The sequence below is a fragment of the Diadema antillarum genome, unplaced genomic scaffold (assembly GCF_040938485.1).
Source record: "Diadema antillarum isolate AM-2024a unplaced genomic scaffold, OU_Dant_1.0 seq00000620_RagTag, whole genome shotgun sequence".
NCBI lineage: Eukaryota > Metazoa > Echinodermata > Echinoidea > Diadematoida > Diadematidae > Diadema > Diadema antillarum.
Window position 1 is genome coordinate 1,087,570 of NW_027271543.1, and position 13,857 is coordinate 1,101,426.

The 13,857-nt window shown below is 36.8% G+C and overlaps 1 protein-coding gene across 1 annotated transcript; it reads left to right on the forward strand.

Annotated features, from left to right (window-relative positions):
* Positions 1-1,444: 1,444 nt before the first annotated feature.
* LOC139736054 (probable isocitrate dehydrogenase [NAD] subunit alpha, mitochondrial) lies at positions 1,445-13,688 on the forward strand. The gene is made up of 11 exons (XM_071646802.1): positions 1,445-1,471; positions 4,265-4,312; positions 4,933-5,016; positions 6,128-6,300; positions 6,976-7,105; positions 7,963-8,096; positions 8,686-8,788; positions 9,154-9,218; positions 9,787-9,871; positions 10,876-11,028; positions 11,550-13,688. The coding sequence occupies exons 1-11, from the start codon at positions 1,445-1,447 to the stop codon at positions 11,631-11,633; spliced, it is 1,086 nt and encodes a 361-aa protein (XP_071502903.1). The 3' UTR covers positions 11,634-13,688.
* Positions 13,689-13,857: the final 169 nt, after the last annotated feature.

Consider the following 13,857-nt stretch of genomic DNA (forward strand, 5'->3'; position numbering starts at 1 on the left):
AATTCATTTTTCATGAAAATTACACTTTCCATCATCTTGATGATGATGACGATGATAATAATAATAATAATAATAATAATAATAATAATAATAATAATAATAATAAAGGACATTTATATTGTGCAGCTTCTATAATAATATACTCTACTGCGCATAGATACTGACATAAATGTTAAGGGTAGCAATATTATTATTCCCCCTGCTTTCTGAAAACGGTTAGTCAAGTGCTCTTTCATTATGCTAGAAAAGTGGATCTTTGTGGAATTCCCTTTACATTTTCTTTATATTGTTGTCCACACATGACATCATAACCTCTAGTAGTCTCCTCATCCAACGGTTCCAACACCATAACTTTAAAAATTCATAACTTTTGCATCGATTGTCAGATTTTCCTCAAATTTTCACTAATGTGTTTTAATAATGTTGCTGCTTTCACTCAATCCACATTTCTTTTTGGGTTTTGGTTTCCTTTAACCTTTATTCTTCGCATTACCGGAGGGAAAGAGGGGACATGATCTATGGGCCAAGTTTTATCGAAAGATAAAATAGATCTAGAATTTTCTTACCACACAGGCTGCCATAGACTTACAGTTGGAATCAATTATAATCAATTTTAACTCTTCATAAAACAGGGCAGATAGAATCAACCCAGAGTCTGTCTTTGTACAATTACGGTATCATGGAACAAGAGGCCACATCCCTTCAAATTATTCACCACCCACTGTCCATTGAACATTCGGAGCAACTTTTTTCTTTTTTCTTTTTTCTCTTTTTTTTTTGGGGGGGGGGGGGGAGGGGGCAATTTCTTTTATCATATCATTCGTGCATATTGTACACGACGAACTGTCCTTACCAGATGAATGAAAGTCAAATTAACAACTTGTACTGCTTTGAATCATGTTTTCTTTTTCTTCTTTGATGGAAAAATAAACCATTGAATTGAATTAAAATACAAAAGGGTCATCCAGTTATGGAACAGCGCTGACGACCGGGAGACCGACAGGTCCTATCTACACTCCCGTAGAGATGATGATGATGATGATGATGATGATGATGATGATGATGATGAATGAGGATGATGACGATGATGATGATGATGATGATGATGATGACGATGATGATGATGATGATGACGGTGATGATGATGATGGTGACGATGGTGATGATGGTGATGATGGTGATGATGGATGATGATGATGATGATATCTATAGATGTTGAATGTTCTGCCCGACCTGCCAAATGCATGAATGAGCAGACGAACGACGGTATCGTGCGCCGCACTATGATTACGCAATGCGCATGTCTGTCATGACGACATTCGAAGAATTCAGCGATGTTCTGTGCGTGTTGTGTGTGTCCGTAGTGTGACTGTAACGTTAGAAGTGTGTGATGAGGAGGAAAAGCCTGTGGCGCTGCTTACTGAATGAGAAAATCTGACCGGATATGGCGAGTAAAGTGTGGACAGCATTAGTGAGTTGTTTAGATTGTATTTAACTGAGTAAAAGCTTTGAACTGATTCAGTCCTTAGTATTACTGCTAAACATTTTCTTATCTGTCACAGAATTTTGTCGTAACACATCGAATATCCAACCAGACCATGATCGGCAGATTCTTAGAGGAGCGGCATGGAAAGTCAGTCCCATTCGTTGTTAATTGTGTGTGTAATTTGATTGACTGTCTGGTTCTGGTTCTGGTTCTGGTTGTATACTGCACACAACGCCCTGGTGGGCTATCACGGTACAGTGGTCGAGGTCATTTGCAGCAGCAACAATTAAATCTTGAAGTGTGCTTTTTGGGTTATACTAAACACATCTATGTTTAATAGATCTGCTTTAAACTTGTCAAGGTTGTGGGCCGTTTTCACACTATCTGGTAGTAGATTCCACTCTGGAATAGTGCGAGTGTAGAGGGAATACTTAAGACAATCCTTGCTAAATTTAGGCCTCTCATAGGAAAATTCTCCATGAAGTCGACGAGTATAATAGTTTCCTTTGTGGGTGAATTTCTCTACATTGTTTGGGATCAGTCCATGGGTTTCTTTGTAGATGGTTGTAAGTCTGGCTCTAATACGACGGTCTTCAAGGGTCTCCCATCCAAGTCTTTGGACCAGGGAAGACGAGCTAGTCTCTCTGTTGTAATTGCTGGTTACGAATCGTGCAGCTCTATTTTGGATTTTTTCAATTGATGATATGTGTACCTTGTGGTAAGGATCCCAGATGGCATGGCAGTATTCCAATCTTGGGCGTACCAGTGATTTATAAGCAATTGACTTAACTTCAGGAGGACAGCAGTGAATGTTTCTTCTGTCTAGATTTCAGACTCTATAGATCTATTCTAATTGTTAATTTCAATGTTAGAGAGAAAGTAATCGTCTAACGTTAGTTCTACTCAATGCCCCAATGGGTCTAATACACTGTCACTGAGAGTTCTGTAGTGTATATTTTATCTCCTATTCAGGTTTTCAAATCGAATTCTTCGGAAAAGACAGTTTGAGATTGATTAGAATTGTAGAACAAGTAACAGAGCAATCGGTAACTGCTTCAAGTTGAATAATTCCAAAAATGGTCTCGATAAATTTTTGGCAGATAAGCAATTCAATTATGTCTGACAGCCACGCACGCTGCACACAAAGTTAAAGTTTATTTTTTCGAGACGACATCTGCATCGAAGGCATTCGACCAGGAGAACTACATGACACCCTCAACTCCCGTACAGATGGTGATGATGATGATGATGAGATCTAAAACCTAATGTTATTGTTTAGATCTTTGATTGTAATTTGTAGTTCTAACCAACACTCACAGCTCTTAGGAGAGTGGATCGTATCACCGGACGCTTTTTTTTTTCTCTTTTTTTTTTGGTGGCTCTGAAGGTGGCTCTGAATTCCGTACTCAGAGGATGCAATTTCGGCCAAAATAGCACCAGTTATTCACAAAGTCCTGAAAATTACGAATTCAGCAAAATTATAAAAATTATTCGCTCTGATTTTTGGAAAATGGACTTCAAGTAAATTATAAGCCTAAGCTACCATGGCTCTACAAAAAGTTGTCTTTTAGCGCGTTGTCAAATCACATTATGATTCCGGACACGATTTTTGTAATGCTAATAGTTATGGAATAATCAACATCTAGTGTCTTTCACATCTTGCACTTGCACCAGAATCACAATTCATACCCACAATTCACCGTACACATTCTCACTGAGAGGACAACAAAAAAGAAAATCAGCAAATGAAACTCAAATTTTGTATTGTATGGGAAAAGGTCTAACGAACATTTTGAACAATTCATTCAATAAAATCTTGTGATAAATCAACATCTTCTATAAAGTTCTAAATCTGAGGTGAATGTGAATTTTTTAGCTTTTTACATTTTTATGTCTTATTCTTTGTGATTTCGGCCCATGCAACACTCTGTGAGGCTAGTCTACAAACTTTGTACGTAGTCCCACACGTATTGAATGTCATTAGTATGCAGAAATGTGTGCGTCCGGAATTACCATGCTGTCCGGTAATACCATGCCTGTATATATTCAAGAATTATCGGTGTTATCGACATCATAAAGGTTTTCAAGTTTTAGTTCTTCTTCTTCTTCTTTGTCATCATTGTTGTCATCTTCTTCTTCTTCTTCTTCTTCTTCTTCTTCTACTACTACTACTACTACTACTACTGCTACTACTACTACTATTACTACTTCTACTACTACTACTATTACTACTACTACTACTACATGTTTGTACTACTTCTACTTCCTTGAGAGTGACCACAATCAACTTGCTGATTATTCTGTTACTTTCGAGGAGGTCTAAGTTATTCAAGTCTTCAAAGAGTTCAAGTAGTTGCAGAAATAATCCCACTGTGGTAAACATGTACAAACCCAAAGTTTGCAACAATCTTCATGATTGAAGGAGACAGACTGAGCCAGTGGAAAAAGGCTGTGATGTCCACTTGTGTCTAAAGTCCTCTCACAGAATACCTGAAGTAGAAAGATCTATTTAGAATTTGTCAATCCAGTAGGGTCAAGGCCCTGGTCTAGACCTTCTAAACCCTTTTGTGAATCAAGATTGGAGTTGTTTTGTTTTGCATTATTTGTAAGAGACGCATTTCTGGACAAGTGCTGTAGAGAAAACATGTTTTGTGTATATTCTTGCTTTCATATTTCTACCATAATGCATTTGCAATGAAGTAGTTTCTACTGTATGAAGCCTCACATAGAATCTCAGAGATCCGTCTTTCTTTGTTTTGTGTTTCTGTGCATGAATAGAGGACTGGCTTGAACAACAATCTCTGCAAGAGATTTTGCTCCCATAATGTAAGTGTTTTTCAACTTAATTTTGTGTCTACTGAATTTTGATTTATACCTTCACTGATGTATCTAAAGTATAACTTTTATTTCTTTCTCTATAGTGGAGTAATTCATTGCTGCCTTCAATTTCTTAAAAGTTATAGGAAACAAATAATTGCAAAGTCACACTTATTAAAGCCTCTCGTCTAACCTACACTTCATGCCACCTTAATTGTTTTTCATAAGTTTGTGCAGTGAACCTTTGACGGTGAACAATAACCCACAACACAAAATCAGCTGGCATCTACCTGCAAGTAGTTTAACTGTATTCTTTGAATGATCTATCCTCAGTCATTTCTATTTTTGCTGAAGAACCATCATGCATTTGAGCAGTTTGATGCTGTGATAATTGTAGTGAGATACTCTTTGTACTCTTGAATTAAAGGAAAAAGTTACTAACAAAGATGGTTTGTGATATCATATTGAAATTCATTGAAAAGAAGTATATCAAATAGATCTGTCTCTGAGATTTCATGTAGCCAAGTAGTAAATTTCATTCGAAGTTCATTGAGAATGTACCTGTAATGATACTAAACAATTTTTCTGCAATATTTAACTATTTAAGAATTTGTTTTTATCTTCAATAGGTGCGAAATGTCACCCTAATCCCTGGCGATGGCATCGGACCTGAAATATCTGCAGCTGTTCAACAAATCTTCAGAGCTGCTGATGTAAGTATTTCTTGTCATCACAAGAAAGTTATGTCTTTCTTCTTTTTTTTTTCAATGTAAGAGTAGTGTGGTAGTATTTCTATGTGAAACATCCATGTTTTGGCTGTAGAAGCAGTCTTCTCCTCACAGATAAAACATCCTCTAATTTATGACTGTTTCCAGTCCAAAGCTTTTTAAAATTTCCTCCAATATATGAATGTCTTTGAGGTTTTGTTAGCTTGTATTGGTAGTCCCTGGTACAATGTATGTGGTTGGCACATATTTGAATGAAACACTGAAAGCAACTTTACAGATTTTAGATATATGAATAAGATATTTTTGTCTTCTTTACCTTTCAAGTATATTGTTGTGTCATAAATAATATAAAATTTCCTGTGCATTTTGAGGGGTTATGGAACTTGAGTTAGGATGTGTAAAAAAAAAAAAATAATATTTGCTTTCATATAAACTCCCTCTAGTAACAAGTCTTTCATAATTTTATCAAAGATTTGGTATGAGTGTATTGCTCTCATTATCTTGCATTTCCATTGTATGTAATGGGGTGTGTTTACAATATGTATGACTTTTTATAGTACTATTTTCAAACTAGACTCATACCATACTCTGGGAGTAATTGGTGTGTGTGTGTGTGTGTGTGTGTGTGTGTGTGTGTGTGTGTGTGTGTGTGTGTGTGTGTGTGTGTGTGTGAGTGTGTGTGTGAGTGTGCAAATAATTTGATTTATTCTATACATCAAGATATTGGTCAGCACAGACGAAAAGATGGAAAGAAAAACAGAACTAAAGGGAAAAGTGTTCACATTTTAGTCGGGGAAGCAAATATCTCCTCTTGATTTAAGATAAAAGAATACCTCAATTCTGGTTCATTCTTTGTCTACAAGAAATATGACCGACACGCTAAAAAGTTTGTTTAGTTTTGCCTTTTTGTGTGTTTTAGTCATGCATTTTATGTATTTATGTATTCAAGCTTATTCCTCTCTTGCATATCCACTGAACACTTGTTTTATGTTGCTGTTATGGGTAGAAACAAAGGTATTGTGATCAAAGTTTCACCTGGGTTGTTTAATGAGAATAAAAAGAGGATAATGAATACAAAAAATAATGTCTTGAACAGGTTCCTGTGGAATGGGAGTCAGTGGACGTGACACCGGTCAGAGGACCCGATGGGCGCACACGTATACCTCCCGCTGCCGTGGAGTCCATGAACAGGAACAAGATTGGTCTGAAGGGACCACTGGCCACACCCATCGGCAAGGGTCACATGAGCCTCAATCTTGCCCTCAGGAAGTAAGTTGTGAAGGTTGCAATATGTTGAGTTTATCAAGAAGATAAAATAATCTACATTGATTGCTCAAACTTAATGTGTATTTCATGAGCTATGTTTCCATTTTCTTCAAACTGCATAGTACTGAAATCAAGAAATTTTCTTTTTCATTTCTCTTCACCCCTGCATTTTTAATCATTGAATCATTATCATTTTTACAGCATATCAGAAGTGGTCAGGTGTATTTTATTTAAAATTGGTAAAGATTATCTATCAGGTTGAAATACTTCGAGTTGTAATGTTTTACCATAGTCTGCAGGAGATGGAGCAAAGTGGGTGTGATGTTTAAGGAAGTGATGTGCTGTGTGAAGTACTGAAGATTTTATCCATGACATCTTGGGCAGATGCTGAATGGCATGAATTTACCCTTCACATCAGAAGGAGTCGGTCAGACTTACCAGAATTACTATATCATACATATATGTCACTTTTAATATGCATTAGAAAATACATATCTGCCAGAAAACTGTAATCTTGGTCAATAAAGGGTACCTTCCACAGCAGTGTCCTGACAGCAGTTATCTAGACCAGCTACCGTATAAGTCTTTTACAGATAGTTTCATCAGTTAATTAGTTGCCTGTTCTTTTTGTGTACTATGTGTATGCGAATAATATTGTATATCTGTGTATCCGTGCAGGGAATTTAACTTGTATGCCAACGTCAGACCCTGCAAGTCCCTTGAAGGTTACAAGACAGTGTATGACAATGTGGATCTGGTCACAATAAGAGAAAACACGGAGGGAGAGTACAGCGGAATTGAACACTTGGTGAGTGAACGATCGCTTTCTGCCATTTCGTGTCAGCAGTTTTGCAGGGCTGTGTCCATTCATCAACGTAGCTTCTTTGAGAGGAAAGTGGATGTAAATATCTTCACAGTGTAAAGGAAATGGTCCTGGTCTGTTAAAAGAAAAACTGGAAAAGAAGTGATGTCTCATTTCATAAGTATGAGGTCAGAAATTGTCTGAATTTCAATAAATGAAAACAAAATTAATGGCAGAGCTTTAATATTCACATGTACTTGCTTAATTTATTATCAACAACTATCCTTTGTCCAGGCCAACAATATTTCATATCACGTTGATCACAGAATCTTGACTTTTTTACTGTTGTTTGGAATAGCAGTTCAATCAGATCTTACAGTATAATGTCATTACCTTTCTCCTACTGTAGTTTCATAACATTTATCTTGTGTATCTTTACCTTCTTAGCAGTGATTAAGCATTCACCTGCAAATCATCTTCATGTGTAGTATGATTAATCTGTTTCCCGATTAAGTAGTCAGAGGCCATTTTAAGGTCTGCTTTAGAAGACATTGCTTTGGTGGTAAGGTAAAGTTTCCTGTGTGGCCCTTGTTTTATAACCTGAAGATACAAGTGTACCGAGAAAGTATTGGTGTACATGTGTATATTGACATTTCACTCCCAAACCTTCCTGGAGCTGATTCAGATTAATAAGGCTTTTCCAAATGTCTTTTTGGAGCTGTCATGACATACAATAGATCACTTTGCTAATGGTGAAGACTGAATTTACATCAAGAAGTTCTGCTACAGCAAAATGCATTCCAGAGTGAATTCCAGTAGCGTGTCACTCTTGTGTTTCTCCATGTGTTTGATATCTTCTGCAGATAGTGGATGGTGTTGTACAGAGCATAAAGCTGATCACCGAGGAAGCATCCATGCGGGTGGCTGAGTTTGCCTTTGAGTACGCCAAGGCCAACAATAGACACACGGTCACTGCAGTGCACAAAGCTAACATCATGTGAGTCAAAACTTCAGTTTTGCAAAGCTTTATATCTGTGTTGATTGGAAGAACAGTAATGAAATGCATTGTTCATCGTGGCTAAAAAACATAAAAAACACACTTTTCTGTACTCATTCAATCCTTAGGTGTGACAATTTGTGTCATGAAGAACTTTTGAATCCATGTGTGTATGGTAGGTGTTGCTCTTATGCAGGGCTCGACAGTAACGATGGCATGTGGCAACTAAGAATATATGTCGGGTCACCAAATTTCCAAAAAGTTTTTCTCTTTTAGCCCCTGTCAGGCAACTAAGATTCAAATTAGATTTTTATGTTTCCTTTCATAATGGGCCAATAAATTTTATTGAAAATATGTCAATATCGCTTTGCTCCCAACCTGCGTATCCATTGCTATAGCACCCACTTGCATGTAAAGATCACTTTGTTGTGTGTCATACCAAAATCATTGCTAGACGTGGATTCGACTGTACAAAATTGGATATAACTTGTGATCCAAGACATGTTTTTACTTTCATTTAAACTTTTTAATTCTTTTGAAGCTATTTTCTCATTTTTATTTCTCTCCCACACCATTATTCTCTGTGTAGGAGGATGTCTGATGGTTTGTTTCTGCGATGCTGCAGACAGGTTGCTGAGAAGCACAGAGACATCCGATTCAATGAAGTCTACCTCGACACAGTCTGTCTGAATGTAAGCGGCCTTCATATATGGTTGCTCTGTGAAACTCTTATGATATACTTCTGTTTGCCAGTTACACAAATCTGAGTTGATAACATGTTCATATACAGGCACTATATTGGGAATGGCATTAAATATGTGAGTTCGTAGTCAGACATGATAAAAGAACTCAAAATGATAGATGTCAACATTGTGTTTAAATTGTGCACATTGTTACAGATGGTTTGCAATGGCTATATTCTTTATGTGAGGAGATTTCAGAATCTTGTTGTGAATTGGTTGTATGGTTTAGAAAGAATTGGTAATACAGCCCTGCATACTGCCGTACTGCACAATGTGAGTAATATTTATACTACCCACTGTTCCCAATCTTGCAGATGGTCCAAGATCCATCCCAGTATGATGTGTTGGTAATGCCAAACTTGTATGGAGACATTTTGAGGTAAGAGCAACTCTTGGACTCTGATGTCATAATTCAACTGATAGTTGTACTCTATGAAAAAAAAAAAGAAAAAGGAATGAAAAACAAATCAAGAATGATCCACTAACATGTGAGCCAAGTGGAAGGTTCATTGGGGATGGGAAAGGTTTGTAAATGAATGCTACCTGTAATGTACTGAAGCATGAGTTCATGTCAGTTCCATTTCTTTGCAAGATATCTTGATACATATAACTTGTGTTTGATTGATTGCACCTTCACAATCATAATAATTTCACACTTGAGTATATTGCAGCTTCCACTTCATGGCACATATATGTAAAGAAACTCATGACAACATTTTCCATTTACAAATATTCACTAAATACTGCATGAACTTGTTCATATGACCAATAAGATAGAATTTCATGTGGTTGAAATAGTGACAGCTTGGTGCAGATATTTGTTTTCACCCAATTATTATGGCACCCAATGATCACCAAGCATGGAAGCTATGAAAATGTAGTCACACAGAAAGATATATTGCCTTGTTTAAGTGTTATGTCTTGTGCTTGATTTTCCGCTACTACAGTGACCTTTGTGCTGGTCTGGTAGGAGGTCTGGGTGTTACACCCAGTGGAAACATTGGTGCTGGTGGAGTGGCTATCTTTGAATCTGTGAGTTCACAGGGAAACATTTCATCTTCAATAGAGTTTCATGTTTACCTTGTTTGTTTTCAAAGTGTTGTACATGTATAGCATTGATATACAATGTGAATGCAGCTATTATAGCTTTTTCTTTCTTCTTTTTTTTTTGTAATGAAAAATGCACTGTAGGCCTATTGACATGAGATCTTTTCTGATATTAAGAAATGATTGGAGTGGTAGATTAACCAATAGTCACCATTCCTTAGTCATGCTATTCTCTGAGTCTGTAATTAATGATTTTGGTTTTGTGATGTGATGTGCCGTTTTATTACCATCACTTCAAAGTGAATGCTTTTTAATATCATGTTCACACACACAATTAATTATGTACCTTTTAAATTATATTTTACCAATAAACAATATTTCATGTTCAGTGTCTACACTACTCTTCTGGTTTGGCTTTTTATTCTCAATAAAAATGATAAAGAAGAGTTACCATTAATTTGAAATTTTCTGCTGCAAGGTATGTGACAATGAACAATAACTCAGTGGCACTGTGGGTTGAAATCCCAGTGAGAACTGTATATTTGGCATATTTTGCATTGGTCTTATTTTGCACAAATTTTATGAGTCAACCAACATGCACAAGTTAACAACTCAAGAAAATGTTGCCTTTGTGGACATAAATGTGCTTTGTATAGCATCTCTTGGGTGGGATATTGCTACTTTTCTTGTGAATTGTGATAATACTTCTTCCTCATTCTGTTGTTGTGGTTCTCGATAGCAAACTCCATCACTCGCAAAATTGTGTGCATGTCCCATTTCTTGAGTATAACACAGATTGTATTACACTCAAGAGATATGTGGTGTATACAACCTGTGAAATACAATAATATTGTATGTGGATTTGAATGATAGGAAAGTGACACAAGGTGGAAAACTCAAGAGGGCATGTTATGTATTTGTGTCTTTGAAGACTCACTGGTTATATCATGGTTTTATGAAGAAATCTTCCATTGTCCCCTTGCCTGCAGGTTCATGGTACAGCCCCCGACATTGCAGGACAGGACAAGGCCAACCCCACGGCCCTGCTACTTAGTGCTGTCATGATGCTTCGTCACATGGAACTGATGGGCCACGCCCACCGCATCGAGTCAGCTTGTCTTGAGGTCATTGGTGAACGTCAGGTGAGTGAACTCCTCTAATGCAGGTCTGAGATGTATTTGTAGTACAGTGTATTCCCCTGCCTTTCACCATCTATCAGATCATTTCCCTTTAGATAAGATTTACATGCTGACTTACAGTATAAAATCAGATGCCAAACTGGAAACTTGGATGTATGACTTGGCATTAGAAAATGAAACTAGTCTTTCAATTTTCTGTGATCTGCTAAGAATACTGCAAGGCAAATACTTGTGCTGGAAAAAAAAAAGGTGATATTAAACGTAATGATTAGAAAATGAATGAGCCATTTGCGTAAATGCTCCTGCAAAGCAAATTTTCACACTTGTGCATGTTGGATGTTAATGAAAAATAAAGTAATAACTGTTGCTCTGCCTGTGACATTACATATTGTAGTCAGAAGTCATTAGGAACACCTCAAAAAAGCTTTAGCAACTATGAAGGAAGAGTAGATTTTGAAAGTAGGGAGATTTGCAAATTATTTCATGTTTGATTCTTTCCTTTTGCACCCATCACATCTTGATAGCATTTGACCGGGGACCTTGGAGGTTCGTCCACCTGCTCAGAGTTCACTGCGGCAATTTGTGACAAGATCCAAGCAATGGCATAGACCTGGGAAGATCTTCTAATTTGGTCACTCAAACACTCTAGTATGCACCCACGGGATATTTAAGTTGGATTTAGAACATATTTCAAATGTGTTTTTATAATTTCTTATAAGATAAAATGTTTATTTATATGTGTGTGAAATAGTAGCATGTACTTTCATTATACCATATCTTGCTATTCAACTCATGGTATTATAAACCATCTGAAATTCAATGCATGCCTGCTAACTTTACACAAACTGAACAAATAAGTATTTACTTATACTTATGTAACAGTGTAAAGGATTCTTCTGACGTGGTCCAAAAATAATACTTCAAAATACAGTATGAGTAATTTCTTTGACGCTTTTTAAAATTTTTGAGTTATGCAAAATGTAAGCTTACACTTGAACGAGAATTTAAAAAAAATTTCTTTCCAGTACAGTTCTAGGGTTTTTTTTTGGATATAGTTGAGTACAATGTTCCTGTTTCGTTGATTCTGTATATATCTGTTCAGGTTTATGAAACATTTGCTGGTAATGAAGGTAATGTTATTTTAATGCAGAATTTAATGTTCAGGTTGTATTTTGTGTAAGGTAGACTGAACACGAGGACACCACTGCCCCTGTGTTTGTATATATGTGCATAGAATGGTGAGCAGGACATGAAGTACGAGTCACAAACAATGTTACCATGCAGAAGAGATGTAAAGTCCCTCACAGAAACATGAGTATCTAATATTATTTAAACTCTGCAGTGTCCCATTGTCAGCAGACAGCTATACAGGATGGAGTTTGTGGGGTACTAGAAAATATTGTTCAAGCTAGGGCCCACATATCACAGAAATCAAAGACAAGTGCAGTATGTGGCCCTGCCAATGGCAGTATTTCCCTACACTCTATGAAATAAGGCTATGCAATATAATCATCAAAGATAGAATAGCTCGCCTCTGCGTCTAAATGTCATGCAATTTTTGCCATTCAGCAGTGGAATGTCAAGTGTAGCAAAGTACACGGCAATCATGCAGTGACATCACACATTCTTTTATACAGAATTTCACCAGATTTCTGGTGTTACTGCACAGTTTGCAGTGACATTTTAGGAGTTGGTCGTCCAGATTGGTCTCTTTTCTACAAGCACACTTGAGATGACACAAAATATGCTCTCATATTGGATGCTAAAGTGTAACAGTTTATATTAAAAAACAGCACTGTTAATACAGCACTGTGATATGTCATGCATATGAGCCTTCTGAAAGACACAAAACTTATGTGTATTGTTTTCAATAGCTAAAATGCACAAAACGACAATTACTTGCCATATTTAACCCAGCTGGACAGATTAATGTCTTGTGTCATTGGCCAGTACCTTGTCATGTATAGGTGTAGGCCCCTTTCCTTTTCATTTGCATTGTCTCAAAAAGAAGGGGAAAAAAAAGATCTCAACCTGAACAGGTCAATGTAAAAGATGTCAGTCATGTAATGTGCAAGATATATGGACAATTTGTTTTGCAGAAGGCAGTCATTAATTCCTCTCTCTCTTTGTCTTAAATAGCGGTGGAACACCAAGTGCATGGCTGCAACAAACTGTATTTTTTGGGAGAAAGAGTCGAGCATGCATTTTTAGTCTCTTTCATATAGCGCTTGTGCTGTGAGGGCAGTACATTGTGGGTTGTCATCTCTCTGTTCTATACATATTCTATTCTTGCTACTTTGACTACTTTGGAACACCTGCCAGTATCTGTAGAAAACTTGGTACATGTGTGTGGCATCCCATAATGAACCCTGGATTTGGGGGTTATTACAACAAAGGTCACGTGGGTAATCAAGGTCATCGGTTGAATGTTCTCATTTTAAGCAATAGTGTATTTTGTGAATATCGAACAGTTTTGAAAGAGCAATATTTCATTTTGTGATTTTTCAGTAGATGAGGTAAAGACCAAAGCGAGAGTCAAACTTTGAATTTTACAATTTTATGACCACAATTAAAAATGCCATGGAATCCATTCAAGTTTGGTATGTATTTAGGACAAAGCAATTTGTTGAGACAATCGTCAGTTTCTTACAAGTCATTACATCAGGGTCAAAAGTTTAGGTCTTGTGCTGAAATGTTTCTGCTGTCATTTTAAAATAAGAGAATTTACAATTGTGATGGGAAACGAGAAGACTGAGGACTTCTGTTATTGATGCACATGATTATCTGGTGCTGCTGTGCAAAAATGAAAGTCCAAACTGGCTTCCTGTACTG